This window comes from Nerophis ophidion, linkage group LG09 (genome assembly GCF_033978795.1).
Source record: "Nerophis ophidion isolate RoL-2023_Sa linkage group LG09, RoL_Noph_v1.0, whole genome shotgun sequence".
NCBI lineage: Eukaryota > Metazoa > Chordata > Actinopteri > Syngnathiformes > Syngnathidae > Nerophis > Nerophis ophidion.
In genome coordinates, this window is record NC_084619.1 from 19550731 (window position 1) to 19565431 (window position 14701).

General features: G+C 38.4%; 1 protein-coding gene across 2 annotated transcripts in view; it reads right to left on the reverse strand.

Annotated features, from left to right (window-relative positions):
• oit3 (oncoprotein induced transcript 3) overlaps positions 1-14701 on the reverse strand; it is a 36177-nt gene that overhangs the window by 4966 nt on the left and 16510 nt on the right. For both annotated transcript variants that reach the window (XM_061909938.1, XM_061909937.1), the window contains exons 6-7: positions 7765-7925; positions 5338-5750 (exon numbers count right to left, since the gene is read on the reverse strand). In XM_061909938.1, the coding sequence (XP_061765922.1) occupies positions 5338-5750; positions 7765-7925 (574 nt within the window). The remainder of the gene's footprint in view (positions 1-5337; positions 5751-7764; positions 7926-14701) is intronic.

A 14701-nucleotide genomic window follows, 5' to 3' on the forward strand; every position in this document is an offset into this window, starting at 1 on the left:
TCTGAAGTTCAGTGCCCCTACCGAAAATCTCCCAGGGCAATCATTCTCACAAATTTCTCCCGATTTCCACCCAGACAACAATATCGGGGGCGTGCCTTAAAGCACTGCCTTTAGCATCCTCTACAACCTGTCGTCACCTCCTCTTTTCCTCCATACAAACAGCGTGCCAGCCCAGTCACATACTATATATAGGGCTTTTACACACACATGGGTAAATGCAAGGCATACTTGATCAACAGCCATACAGGTCACACTGAGGGTGGCCATATAAACAACTTTAACACTGTTACAAATATGCGCCACACTGTGAACCCACACCAAACAAGAATGAAAAATACATTTCAGGAGAACATCAGCATCGTAACACAACAGAACAAATAACCAGAACCCCTTGCAGCAGTAACTCTTCCGCGATGCTACAATATACACTCCCCCGCTACCACCATTTAATATACCATTGATGTTTTTTGGTTTGTTATTTGAAAGTTGATTTTGCACTATCGAGTCCCGCCTTCCACCCGAATGCAGCTGAGATAGGCTCCAGCGACCCCCCCGCGACCCCAAAAGGGACAAGCGGTAGAAAAATGGATGGATGGAAGTTATATAAGCGTTGCTTGTTCCATATTCATTGTTAAAGCAAATCAGTGTAGCAAACTGAGCAATAATTAAGGTTTTATTCATGCACTTTCTCTTGCTACTTCAAGGCTTGAATGTTTGATTCAGTCATTATTGTTATTTTATCTTTAAATGTATTATTAGCCTGTGGAAAATTTTTATTTTGATATTTACCTCAGAAGGATGAAAATACAAAAGAGGTCTTCAATTTTTATCAAAATTTTACTTGACATGCCATTGATAATTTTTAATTATTATTATTATTATTTGAAATTTGATTTTGCATGTCACTATTAAGTTGTATAAGCCTTGCTTGTTCAATATTCAATGCGAAACTTGTCTGGGTCCCTATTAAAAGGTTCATTTGTTCAACCTTGGCCCGCGGCTTTGTTCAGTTTTACATGTTGGCCCACTCTGTATTTGAGTTTGACACCCCTGCTTTACAATGTACAGAGAAATCCTTCATGAAGACCAACGTTTCTCATCCAACCTGTTGGAGCTTGATTTCTGTAAAGAGGAATAGGCTAAACTGCCCAAAGATGTGCCAAGCTTGTGGCATCATATTAAAAAAGACTTGAGGCTCTAATTGCTGTCAAAGGTGCATCAACAAAGTGTTAAGCAAAGGTTGTGACTACTTAAGTTTATGTGAATTGTGTTAGTTTCTTATTGCTAATGCATATGCAACAAATTAAAAAATCACATTGTCATTTTGGTGTATTGTCTGTAGAATTTAAATGACAAAAAAAAGAACATTTTCCATTTAGGAAAATGGCTGAAACATAACAAAATGTGGAAAAAGTGAAGCGCTGTGAATACTTTCCGGATGTTTTTTTTACTAATGCATTTCAAAATGTATCAAACTTTATTGATATAGCACACAACAAAAATAATGAAAAAACAAGTTGCAACACAAAGTGCTTTGCACCAGTAAAAAAATTGAAGAAAACACACATAAATATGCATGCAAGTGCACACAGCACAATACCAAAACATGGCACTGAAGATTGAGGGAAAAACACCACCTTTAGAATAGAATAGAATTGAATTTACGGTGTCCTCACTGGAGAAATACCCAAAATAATTTAAAAAAAATTTATGAAATATATAGACAAACAAATATGAGTTAATAATTAAAGACAAACATAAAATAGTTGAAATAATAGTCTATTCTATTCTATTATTATTGTTTAACCAGTTTTTTTTCTTAGTTAATATTAACACCTACCACACTTATATTGTGAAATACAATATAGTAAATATGACAAATAATATGATAATTTTTGTGGACACTGTTTATTGTTTTTTTTGGGAGGTGGGGGGGTCCACAATTAAATAAAGACACTCCAAAACCGAATCAAACATGCAATATATTGGTTCTGGTCATGACCACGATGAATATATTTTGCGAAGTAGGAATAATTTATTATTAAAATATGAAATTTTCATAGCTACAGTATTAAAAAAATCTGTTTATGACCTTCTAAATATTTTTTTAACATTACAAGAGCCCTGTAGACATTAAATACCACCTTTAGGGAATAAGCGGTAGAAAATGGATGGATGGATAGTTACTTTTACGCTCCTTTGAGCCAATATAGTACTGCTGCCTAAGGCTGGGCCAATCAGTGACCATGATACTGAACATTACACTCTGATTGGTTTAGTCTCATTTAGTGGCCAATATTACTGTAGTATTGATTGTTTTAGTTCATTTAATCATTTTTGTGCTTGAAAATGCTCAATTTAGGGCCAAACTATTGTAATATGTTTCAAAAAATGGTAACACTTTAGTATGGGGAACATATTCTAAGTCAGGGGCGTCGCCAGACATATTTCACTGGGGCACGTGCCCCAGTGTTGATCTGCAGTGCCCCAGTACAAATTTCACCAATAAAAAAGAATGCTTCAGAGTTTTAAGTCTACATAACATAGACAACAGCGCACATACTACTTAGTATGGTAATTGATTGCTACTGTATTCACTCCACTTAACAATGAGCACATGGCTAATTAATATGGCAATTTATTCACGTGTGGATCGAAACTTCAGTTGAGAGAGAGAGAGAGAGAAAGAGAGAGAGAGAGAGAGAGAATGCGAATCACTGCGTGAGGTAGGTATACGTTAGCCAACAACAATTTGTTAATTATATTATTTGGATTTTGATTTGACTCAAACTGTAACTCGTAGATGGATATCAGAAAGTTATTCGCCAGCAGCAGGAGAGATGCAGTGAGAAATGAGAGATGTAAGTGAAGTCCGAGCTAGCTAGGCAACATCATTGTCTTAAGTTGATGCTAAGTTAGCTAACATTATTCCTTGTATCAAGACAAACATATTCATTTGCTGTACGAGCTGTCGGGGGAATTTCTAATGAACATGCAACATAATGTTGGTTATTGTTTATTGTTTATTGAATGGATCCCCATTAGCTGACGCCAAGGCAACTGCTAGTCTTCCTGGGGTCCATATAGAAGCATACAAAATTAAAATACAAAGAATACATGCATTACCCGACATACAATGGAAAAATACAACATAAGATAACATAGCTAGTTAAAACCAGTATTAAAAATTCACATCATGTGGGCAGCTGCAATAGGTGTATCTTCAAAGCTGTCTTGAATGACAATTTACTTTGTGAGAGATTAATGTGTGATGGCAATATATTCCAGAATGAAATATATCCATACATGACTGTATGTTTGAGGGGATTGGTCCTGGGAGCAGGAAGTGCCAAATAGCCATTGCTGGCATTTCTAGTGTCATGAATGTGTGTCTTAGTTGATTTTAAAAATTGTTTGTAAAAGTAATCTGGTGATTGATCTAACATGATAGTTCTAAAGAACATAAGGAGACTACACTGCATCTTTTGTTCAACAGACAACCAGGACAGACGTGAATGCATGAATTAAATATTAGTGCGCAATGAACATTTAAGTACAGTCTAGCCGCTCTGTTTTGAACAAGTTGAAGTTTGTTCAGGTCAGACTTAGTTGTAGCAAACCATATTATAGGACAGTAATGAAGATGACAGAAAACCAAGGACTGTATAACTTTACCCATTGTTGAGGATGTCAAGAAGGTGGAGCACTTTCTGACCATGGCTAAACATCTTCCCATTTTCATTAAAATACTAACGATATGATCGGACCATGACAGTTGACTGTCTAATAGCACACCAAGCAGTTTTGCTTTTTTGACCTGCACATGGTGTATCTGAAATAGGATGGAATGGAAATTAAATAATATAAAAGAACACAGATGTAGGGGTGCTTCTTTTTTTTTTTTTTACTTTTGGAGATGTTAAATTTGCAGATGAGTACAGCAAAAACTATTTCAAAAAGATTAATTGCTCTTCCTTTTGCTTCTACCAGTATCTGTTTAGAAGTCTGCAGTAAAAAAGTGCACAAGTAGGCCAAATGTATTAGTTAATTTCAGGTGGTTAATCAAAGATCCATACAACATAATCTGATGTGATTTCATAGTTTAAATCACTATTTATGTATTTTTTATGATAAATAAGTGCTAAAAATGTTTTTGCTTGCGCGCTTTGCACGCTCACATGAATTATGTGTGCCCCAGTACAGTATTAGGTCTAGTGACGCCCCTGTTCTAAGTAACAAAAACTTAATTTAGAGTTGATGGGACACTAGGGGAACATATAAGGGTTAGGGTTAGGGTTACAAATAAGCAATAATTCTGAGGTTATTGAGGGAAGACTCTTAGGTAATGGTATATGCAGAATAAGGAATTAATAAGTACTGTCTTTTTCGGAGTATAAGTCGGTCCGGAGTATAAGTTGCACCTATTGAAAATGCATAATAGAGAAGGGAAAAAAACATATATTATAAGTCACATTTTTTGGGGAAATGTATTTGATGAAACCCAACACCAAGAATAGACATTTGAAAGGCAATTTAAAATAAATAAAGAATAGTGAACAACAAGCTGAATAAGTGTACGTTATATGACGCATAAATAACCAACTGAGAAGGTGCCTGGTATGTTAATGTAACATATTATGGTAAGAGTCATTCAAATAACTATAGCATATAGAACATGCTATATGTTTACCAAACAATCTGTCATTCCTAATCGCTAAATCCCATGAAATCTTATCTGTCTAGTCTCTTACGTGAATGAGCTAAATAATATTATTTGATATTTTACGGTAATGTGTTAATAATTTCACACATAAGTCGCTCCTGAGTATAAGTCGCACCCCTGGCCAAACTATGAAAAAAAACTGCGACTTATAGTCCGAAAAATACGGTACTTAATAATGACTAATTAAGAGCCAATATGTTTAAAAAAACTAAAACTGTGAAATGTTAAAGCTGCAATATTTGAAGCGACAACGGCATACAAACATATATTGTGTAATAAAGAATATATAAATGTACATTTTAGATTCTAGTACGACTCACTGAAAGATAGTTTGTCGTTTGCTTTGTCATCAGTTTTAGCTGCGTTTGTTCCAGGCGGAATAAAAACACTCTAAAAGCTTTCTGTTCAATTCCTACCTAACTTTTTTTCTCATCCCTCTAGCAAACTGAGCTCCTCTCTTGTCTGCAAACTTCAGCTTGCTACAAACATTTTTTTTTTAGGTCAGTGTTAAAATGTTCTGCCTTTAAACATAACTGATGTTAGCGCTAGCAGGTTGAAATAAAGTGTACTCTTTAATTCTATCAAGCTGCTGAAAATCGTTACTTTCTACTCACCCGTCTTTGATGAGGTAGTACTTGATGGCCTGGTCAGCTTTGGGTCCTGGCGTGGCGAAGCAGCTTTCTACCAGAGCAGAGAGACCCTCCACTCGCTCTTTGGGCTCCACGCCGAAGAAGAGGGAGTCGTGAAGGCGCAGCTGGGGCGGCGTGCGGTAAGGATCGGAGAACTGGGCGCTCTTGAAGAGCTCCAGCGAGAAGGGGAAGACGCCCTGACTGTGGCCCGCCAGCTGCAGGTCGGCGCCGCGCTGACTGGCCTGATAACCATCCGACACTTGGTACTCTCTGGGGAACTCACAGGTGACTGGCAGCAGTAATTTACTGGTGCGGACTATCAGGTCCATGCTGCTACCAGGACTGGATCTGGGGAGGCCCGTCACCAAGTTGGTGCCCACAATCTTGTCTTCCGTCACCTAAGAGGGAGGGCTCAGCATTGTCATCATTGCATAAAGAGAAAATACTAATGTATTTAATACATAGGAAAAGGATTCATATGGCCCCATTCATTGTGGGTTACCTGATACATGAAACATAACAAAATGTAAAGTGCACTATGCGCTATCCACTTTACTGTTTTGTGGCAATTCCAACCTTGACCACAGTGTCACTTGCTACAGTGGGGCAAAAAAGTATTTAGTCAGCCACCGATTGTGCAAGTTCTCCCACTTAGCATAGCTCGGTTGGTAGAGCGGCTGTGCCAGCAACTTGAGGGTTGCAGGTTCGATTCCCGCTTCCGCCATCCTAGTCACTGCCGTTGTGTCCTTGGGCAAGACACTTTACCCACCTGCTCCCAGTGCCACCCACACTGGTTTAAATGTAACTTGGATATTGGGTTTCACTATGTAAAGCGCTTTGAGTCACTAGAGAAAAGCGCTATATAAATATAATTCACTTCACTTCACTTCACTAAAATGATGACAGAGGTCTGTAATTTTCATCATAGGTACACTTCAACTGTGAGAGAGAGAATGTGGGAAAAAAAATCCCAGGAATTCACATTGTAGGAATTTAAAAAAATGTATTTGTAAATTATGGTGGAAAATAAGTATTTGGTCAACCATTAAAAGCTCTAACTGATGGAAATAGGTTTTGGCCCAAAATCTCACGATACATGGCCCCATTCATTCTTTCCTTAACACGGATCATTCGTCCTGTCCCTTTAGCAGAAAAACAGCCCCATGCTTCACAGTAGGTGTGGTGTTCTTGGGATGCAACTCAGTATTCTTCTTCCTCCAAACACAAAGAGTTGAGTTTACACCAAAAAGTTCTATTTTGGTTTCATCTGACCACATGACATTCTCCCAATCCTCTGCTGTATCATCCATGTATCCATTTTGGTATAAACTCAATGTATGTAGAGTGGCGCTTTCCTTCATTTTCAACAGACTGCATTGCCAAATGATTGACCGCCCCTTCTTCCTTTCATGCGAGATCTACCCAGGAATTTGGCCATATGACTCCCTTTTCTCCTGCAGTGATTTTTAAACCACTGTGCCACTAAAGTATGGGGCCTTGCGATACAGTCTGGTGTGCCGTGGGAGATTATCTAATTACCCCTATTTGGGTTAAACATATTTTTTGCAAACTAGTAATTATAGTCTGCAAATTATGTGTTGTTTTTGAGTGTCTGTGCTGTCTAGAGCTCGGCAGAGTAACTGTGTAATACTCTTCGAAATCAGTAGGTGGCAGCCGGTAGCTAATTACTTTTTAGATGTCGGAAACAGCGGGAGGCAATGTGCAGGTAAAAAGACGGATGCAAGCAAGACCCTGAGAAAATAAACAAAAGGTGAGTGAGTGCACCTAAGAAAAGGCATTGAAGCTGAAGGAAGGCTATGTAGAACCCTAACCCTAACCCACAACTAAAACTGAACTAGCTACAAAGTAAACAAAAACAGAATGCTGGACGACATCAAAGACTTACTGTGGATCAAAGACGGCATCCGCAATGTACATCCGAACATGACAATCAACAATATCCCCACAAAGAAGAATAAAAACAACTGCAATATTGTTGATGGATAAAACAAAGTAAATACGGGAAATATCGCTCAAAGGAAGACATGAAACTGCTACAGGAAAATATATAAAAAAAGAGAAAAAGCCACCAAAATATGAGCGCAAGACAAGAAGTAAAACACTACACACAGGAAAACACCAAAAAACTCAAAATAAGTCCCGGCGTGATGCGACAGGTGGTGAGAGTACACCTACTTTGATGCAAGAGATATAGTGATGCATGCTTGGTTATAGTTGAAAGTCATATCCAACAATTGCGACAACGACATTCTAATGTCAACTGAGTTTCGTTTTTTAATGATTTCTGCTGGTGGTGTGCCTCTGGATTTTTCCTACGCGAAAAATGTGCATTGCCTCAAAAAAGGTTGAAAAATACTGCCCTGCTGTATGTGGCGAACGGGTGTCATTTACCTGCACGACAGTACCACATGTCTTCAGGCTGAAGCTCAGGTTGACGTGTGTTCCATTAGAGACACCAACACATGAGGAGTTGGACAAGAAGAGGTCCAGACCTCCAACCAGGTCCTTTGGTACTGACACTGTAATACTGCTGGGGTCACACTGGACTGGCACTGCAGGACATGACCAACATTATCTCACTAACGCATGCATCACAATTTATATTCTCACTATGAGCAATTCATACCCCACCTGACCAATACATTACTGTATCTATTCCAATACAAACAGATCAAATATCAATTATTATTATTGTTGTTGTTTTTAGATTAGTTTTTCTATATCAAATTGTTGGTTTAAAAAATTATAACTATTTTCCTCAATGTATGATTTTTTCTTCTAGTTTTTAACTATTGACAACACCTTTTTTGTGATAACAAACTGAATATGCTAAATAACTCTTTGTATGTATGTATGTATGTATGTATGTATGTATGTATGTATGTAGGGATGATTTAAGTTGTGTTTTCCCCCAAACACAGACACAAACTAAATAATCACAGATTTACCTTAGTCTGGCACTTAATTTATTTTTCCAAATAAATGAATCCGACACGAAAATACTTAAATTTATATATATTTTAATTTTTTTTGTCATTTACATATTATATTATATGGTAATATATTATATTTTCTTGCATTACATTCTTTTTTCTTTAAAAACATACCTTGTATACAAAGTATTTATATCATGCATGTTTAAACTTTATATATATATATATATATATACATATATATGTATGTATACAGTATATATACATATATATACATATATATATACATACATATATATGTATATATGTGTATATATATATATATACATATATATATATATATATATATATAGTACTGTATATTATTGTATAATGTATATATACATATATATATATATATTCACTATTCACTATATAGAATGTATTATATAGTCTTATATATTATAGAGCACTGTATACCATAGTATATTATACATATTACTGAATGTAAAATTATATATAGATTACTGTGTACAGTATACGGATATATGTTAAGTTAAAGTTAAACTTAAAGTACCACTGATAGTCACACACACAATAGGTGTGGTTAAATATGACCAATCCCCTTGTTCACCCCCTGGGAAGTGAGGGGAGCAGTGGGCAGCATTGATGGCCACGCCTGGGAATCTTTTTTGGTGATTTAACCACCAATTCCAACCCTTTATGCTGAGTGCCAAGCAGGGAGGTAATGGGTCCCATTTAGTCTTTGGTATGACTCGGCTGGTGTTTGAACCCACAATCTACCGATCTCAGGGCGGACACTCTAACCACAAGGCCACTGTGCAGTCGTACCTCCCTTTTGTTTGGTTTTCTTAAAGCATATTTACAACATTTTTGCCCTACATTTCAAGTACAAAAAAACGGCTAAAATGAACAAACAATATAAATTTTAGTATTGGCCACTAAATGAGACTGTTATGGCTACTCTTTTATTAAAAAAAGTTTGAAAAAATAAAAATAACGATAGCAGAGTAGTGCCCTGAGGAGGAGGTCTATGACTCACCAAATACTTAATAACCACTTGTGGAAATTTTTCTAGATTCCAAATGATCATCATTTATTTTCACCAACAAAAATATTCTCTGTGGTTGACTTCTGAATCATCAAAATAAGATTTATTCAGCAGTACCTAAACTGTCTCACTCCTCACTCCTTCAACATGATAGACAGTCAAAAGGAGCACCCAGCTGTCCCCTCTCCTTAATCATAGGAGGAGGACACTCTCACCAGAAGGAGGACCGTGAGCAGCTCAAAACAATCAGTCAATCATAATTCATCTAAAACATTCAATTATTTAATCAACATCATCATTGGCATTATTTGATTTGCCATCGTCAAATAAATTAATAAATAAATAATATAGTTAGGCTACAACATCCCGGCCGCTAATTGTGGGCTCTAGTAAAACAATGACATAAATAATAATATTCAAAAGGAGCCATAATAGAACAATACAATACAAATTAATTATGTTCTTCAAATTCAAAGTTAATTAATTTACTTGACTATTAGTTTCATCAAAGTCCATAATCATATCAGACTATCTGAAGCGGTCATTGATTCATTGAGGCTGGAGAACCGAAGCCCCCATCAGTCCATCAAGCTGCTTCCATTAGCAGGCAGAGCTTATCTTTTAGTCGTTGAACCGTGTTGGTCTTGGTTTTTTACCAAAACACTTCTCACAAAGCCTTTGGCATCTGGAAATGTATTTGCAATACGGCCCATAATCCATGAGTTTCTTCAAGTCCAGCATTATTTGCCCCTGCCTCATCACTGGGCTGGTCTTCTTTGCTGTCAGACTTGAGTGGACTGCTTTGTCCAGCCCAGGTTTTGCTTTCCCTTTACATCTTGAGCGCTCTCTTTGGGCCCGTTAGTGGTGCTGGTTATGTGTTTCCTTGTTCCATGGTCTTAGGTCCATGGTCTTGCTATGCATTTCCTTGTTCCATGGTCCATGGTCTTGTTATGCGTTTCCTTGTTCCAGGGTCTTCCTTGCATCCGTCTGCAAAATACACAGATTCTAAGGATTTTCCTGGCTAAGAAGTTTGCATGGGAGAGCCAAAACTTTTACTTAGCCTGGAAAGCATATGGCTTCTTCCTGAGTGCCCGACTTGATGATGGATATGTTGCAGGATGAGGTTGGATATGTGGGAACCTTTACGGAGAATACGTGGGTTGTTCTGGTGCACGGGCATTGCACTTCTGTTTATTCTACCTCCCACTCTCAGGATACAATTATCAAGAATCGGATCCAATCTGTGGATGTTGCTTTTTGAGTTGAGGGTTTTGCCATTTCCCAGGGAAGTGATTTCATGGCTGAAGTAATGTCTTTGCTCAAAACAAATGATGATCTTCTCTGCCTCGTACAGATCCTCTACTGATACATTTTGCATCTCTTGCTCATCTTTCAGTGTTTTCTTCATCTTTGAAGACACACGTTTCTGTTTCTTTCTTGGCTGAAGTAGTTTTTTCACCTTCAATATCCAGGCTACAGACTTCTGAAGTTGGTTCCATGATGAGTGATACCTGATCACTGTGCACATTGGATGTTGCTTTTCAATGCCTCTTTTTTCACCTCTGGGTCATTTGTTGGTATTTCTCCTGGACCTTGTATTTTTGGCCATGATTTTTTTTCTCTTTTCCCAGGTATTCAGGACTTGTCAGCCATCTTGATCTCAAGAAAGATTCAACATGCAGCCCTCGGGATGCCTCGTCGGCTGGATTGTCTTTTGACTTTGTATATCTCCACTGGCTTGTGTGGGAGAGGTTGTGGATCACAGCAAGTCTCTTGGATACAAATGTATGAAATCTCTTGGTCTGATTGTGGCTATATTTCAATACAGATGTACTCTCCGTCCAGAAAGTTGAATCTGTGATTGGCAGGTGCAGCTCCTTCCTCAGCGTCCGATCCACTTTTACTGCCAGTGTTGCTGCAGGGAGTTCAAGCCGGGGTATGGTGATCTGCTGGAGAGGTGAGACTCTGGCCTTTCCAAATATGAAAGAGGTATGGATTTTGCCGAGGTGATTTGTGAATCTAATGTACCTTACTGTACCATAACCTGACTCACTTGTATCACAGAAGTGTTGCAATTAAGCAATCTCCACTGGGTTGAAATTTTCAGGTTTTATGAATTTTGGTACCTGAGATCCACTTAACTGATCCAACTCGCCGATCCATCTCTGCCAGGGCCTTGCAAACTCCAGTGGAATAACTTGGTTCCATCCATACTTGGATTGGCAGAGCTCTTGAAGTATTTGTTTGGCTTTTAGGATGAAAGGAGAGAAAAAAACCTAATGTGCCAGATACTGAACTAACTGTGGAGAGTATAGTTCTCCTGGTAGCAGGCCGGCTCTTGATAGTTATTTTAAAGCTGAAGGTGTCACTGTGCGTGTCCCACCGGATTCCAAATGCAGGCTCAACTGCAGTTTGTTCATTAAACTTTTCCTTATCTAGGTCCAGTTCCTTAACTAACTTTGCTTTGCTCTGCGATGCTGAGGAATGCTTGCTAACACCTCACAGTTATTGGTGACCCGTTTTGTCAATGTGAAGCCTCTCTGGCTGCAGGTTTCAGTGTGATCTATAAAGAGCTTCATAACTTTGTCCACAGTTGCCACAGATCTGAGGCAATCATCCACATAAAAGTATTTTTTGATAGTTTTCATGACTTCATCAGAGTAATGTTTCTCATTGTCATCAGCAGTTTGACGCAGGGCAAAATTAGCAATGCTTGGGGACGATACAGCGCCAAAGAGGTGAACTTTCATCCTATAAACCTCAAACGGTTTGCAGATGTCACCCTCTGTCCACCACAAAAACCTCAGGAAATCTCTGCCCTTTTTATCAATATTTACTTGGTAAAACACTGCCTCAATGTCTGCCATCACTGGCAAAACCTTACTAGTAACTCCAATGAGGGTGTTCCTTTAGTCTGGCCCATGGAGTAGCCCCTTGTTCAGAGACGTTCCTTGAAATGAGGACGTGCAGTCGAACACCACCCTCAGTTTGAGCTTCCGCTTGTGGCGAACGCCATGATACGGAATATACCACATCTGTCCATCCTCTCTTTGAAGCTGCTGAGGTGGAACCTTTTCCGCATAATCCTTTCTGAAAATGTCCTCCATGAAGGATGTGTATTCCTCAGCATACATCATGTCCTTTCTAATTTTTTTCACGAGATACAGTGTATGTTTTTTTTTACCATATGATAGTTATCAGGCATGACTTTGTCTTTATCCCGCAAAGGCAGTGGCAGATGATAGTGACCATCTTTAAGAAACACTGAACTTGAGGCGATCTCCATAAAACTTTTATCCTAAACTAACATCTCATTTTTCTCTTCATATAAGTTCTCAGAGAAATCCTGGTTACATTGTCTGATGAGGAGGTCCTTCAGCTCAATTACTGAGATTATGTTAGTTGACACTGCAATGGCCCCAGCATGTTCTGTAGCAATGCAACTGAGTGGTCCAGTTACCACCCATCCCAGTATGGTTACGACTGCTTTTGGTCAATTTTTTTGACCGTTTATTATATTCCACGGCTCCATTGCCCAAGGAACATCAGTCCCAATAAGAAGTTTAATGTCTGCCTCAATTTCTTTTAAGTCGATGCCACCAAGATATGGCCACCTCTTCAAGTCAGCCTCTGTGATGATGCTTTCCTTTGAGACAGGTATTTTGCTCTGTGTATTCACTTTCGGCAGGTCCAGTTATGTGAACCCTTCCAAGTCTCCAACCTCCAGTCCTCTGACATAATTGGTCTTCCCAGGCTTTTCCTGTCCCATTGTTCGCAAAATAAATTCTGTTTTGCGTCCTTTCACATTCTGTTGGTTCATTAGATTCTCCGTGCAAAATGTTGCCATGCTGCCTAGATCGAAGAAGGCATAGGTCTGAACATACCTGTTCCCTTTTCCCGCTTCAACTCTGACTGGAACGATTGCAAGTGCACAGTCTTTCCCTGCCCCGGTTGCATCACTGGCTGAAACAAGAGCACCTGTTTATAGGAGTTTATTCTGTCTCAGCAGTAGGCTTTGCTTGATTTTCCTGCCTTGGGCCTTTTTCACTTGGAATATGAAGTACAGTAGGATGTTTCATTTTGCAAACCTGACACATAAATCTTCTTTTACAATTTTTGGTTAGATGACCTTTTAGTAGGCAACCAAAACAATATCCAGGCCTTCTTAAAAATGCAACCTTCTTATCATGTGACTGTGTTTTGAATTGTGAGCAGTCAATCAGAGCAGGTTTGCCGTGACAATATCCACATAAAGGGAAGATAACACTGGGTGGGTTTGGAGCAGGTTGTTGTGTTACAGATGATTGTTTTACAATGCATCCTGCTGGGTCTGTATTCACAGCTACTGAAGTAGCAAAACTGCTGCTTTTGCCTCTGATTGGTTTTAATTCACTCTTGCTTCTTGGGAGGTGCCTTTTCGTTGTTAATTGGTCCTTAATGTCTCCAAACAACGGATCCAAAAGCATCTTGGCATGTATTTCCACAAAATCCAAAAAGTTATTAAATCTGATTCTCCTGACAGTTCTCTGTTGTGTCTCATAAACTGCGCTTCGCCACTTTTCTCTGAGGTTGTAGCGTAGTTTGGATGTAATTTGTCTTAGGTTCGATGGGATATCAAGTTCCTCCAAATACGGCAAATCTTGCATTACATTAAAGCAGGGGTCACCAACGTTTTTGCAAGCAAGAGCTACTTCTTGGGTACTGATTAATGCGAAGGGCTACCAATTTGATACACACTTAAATAAATTGCCAGAAATAGCCAATTAGCTCAATTTACCTTTAATAAATAAATCTATATACATAAAAAAATGGGCATTTCTGTCTGTCATTCCGTCGTATATTTCTTTCCCTTTCACGGAAGGTTTTTTGTAGAGAATAAATGATGAAAAAAACACTTAATTGAACGGTTTAAAAGAGGAGAAAACACGAAAAAAAAGAAAATTACATTTTTAATGATAGTTTATCTTTAATTTTGACTCTTTAAAATTTAAAATTCAACCGAAAAAAATGAAGACAAAAACTAGTTAATTCAAATCTTTTTTAAGTAATGATAAATAAATAAAAATTATAGAACATCACAGTCTGGGTGAGGTTGGGCCGCAAGAAAAGATTTCTTTAAAAAAAAAAATGTTTGTATTCTTCTTGTATTGGGGCGGCATAGCTCGGTTGGTAGAGTGGCCGTGCCAGCAACTTGAGGGTTGCAGGTTCGATTCCCGCTTCCGCCATTCTAGTCACTGCCGTTGTGCCCTTGGGCAAGGCACTTTACCCACCTGCTCCCAGTGCCACCCACACTGGTTTAAATGTAACTTAGATATTGGGTTTCACTATGTAAAGGGCTTTGAGT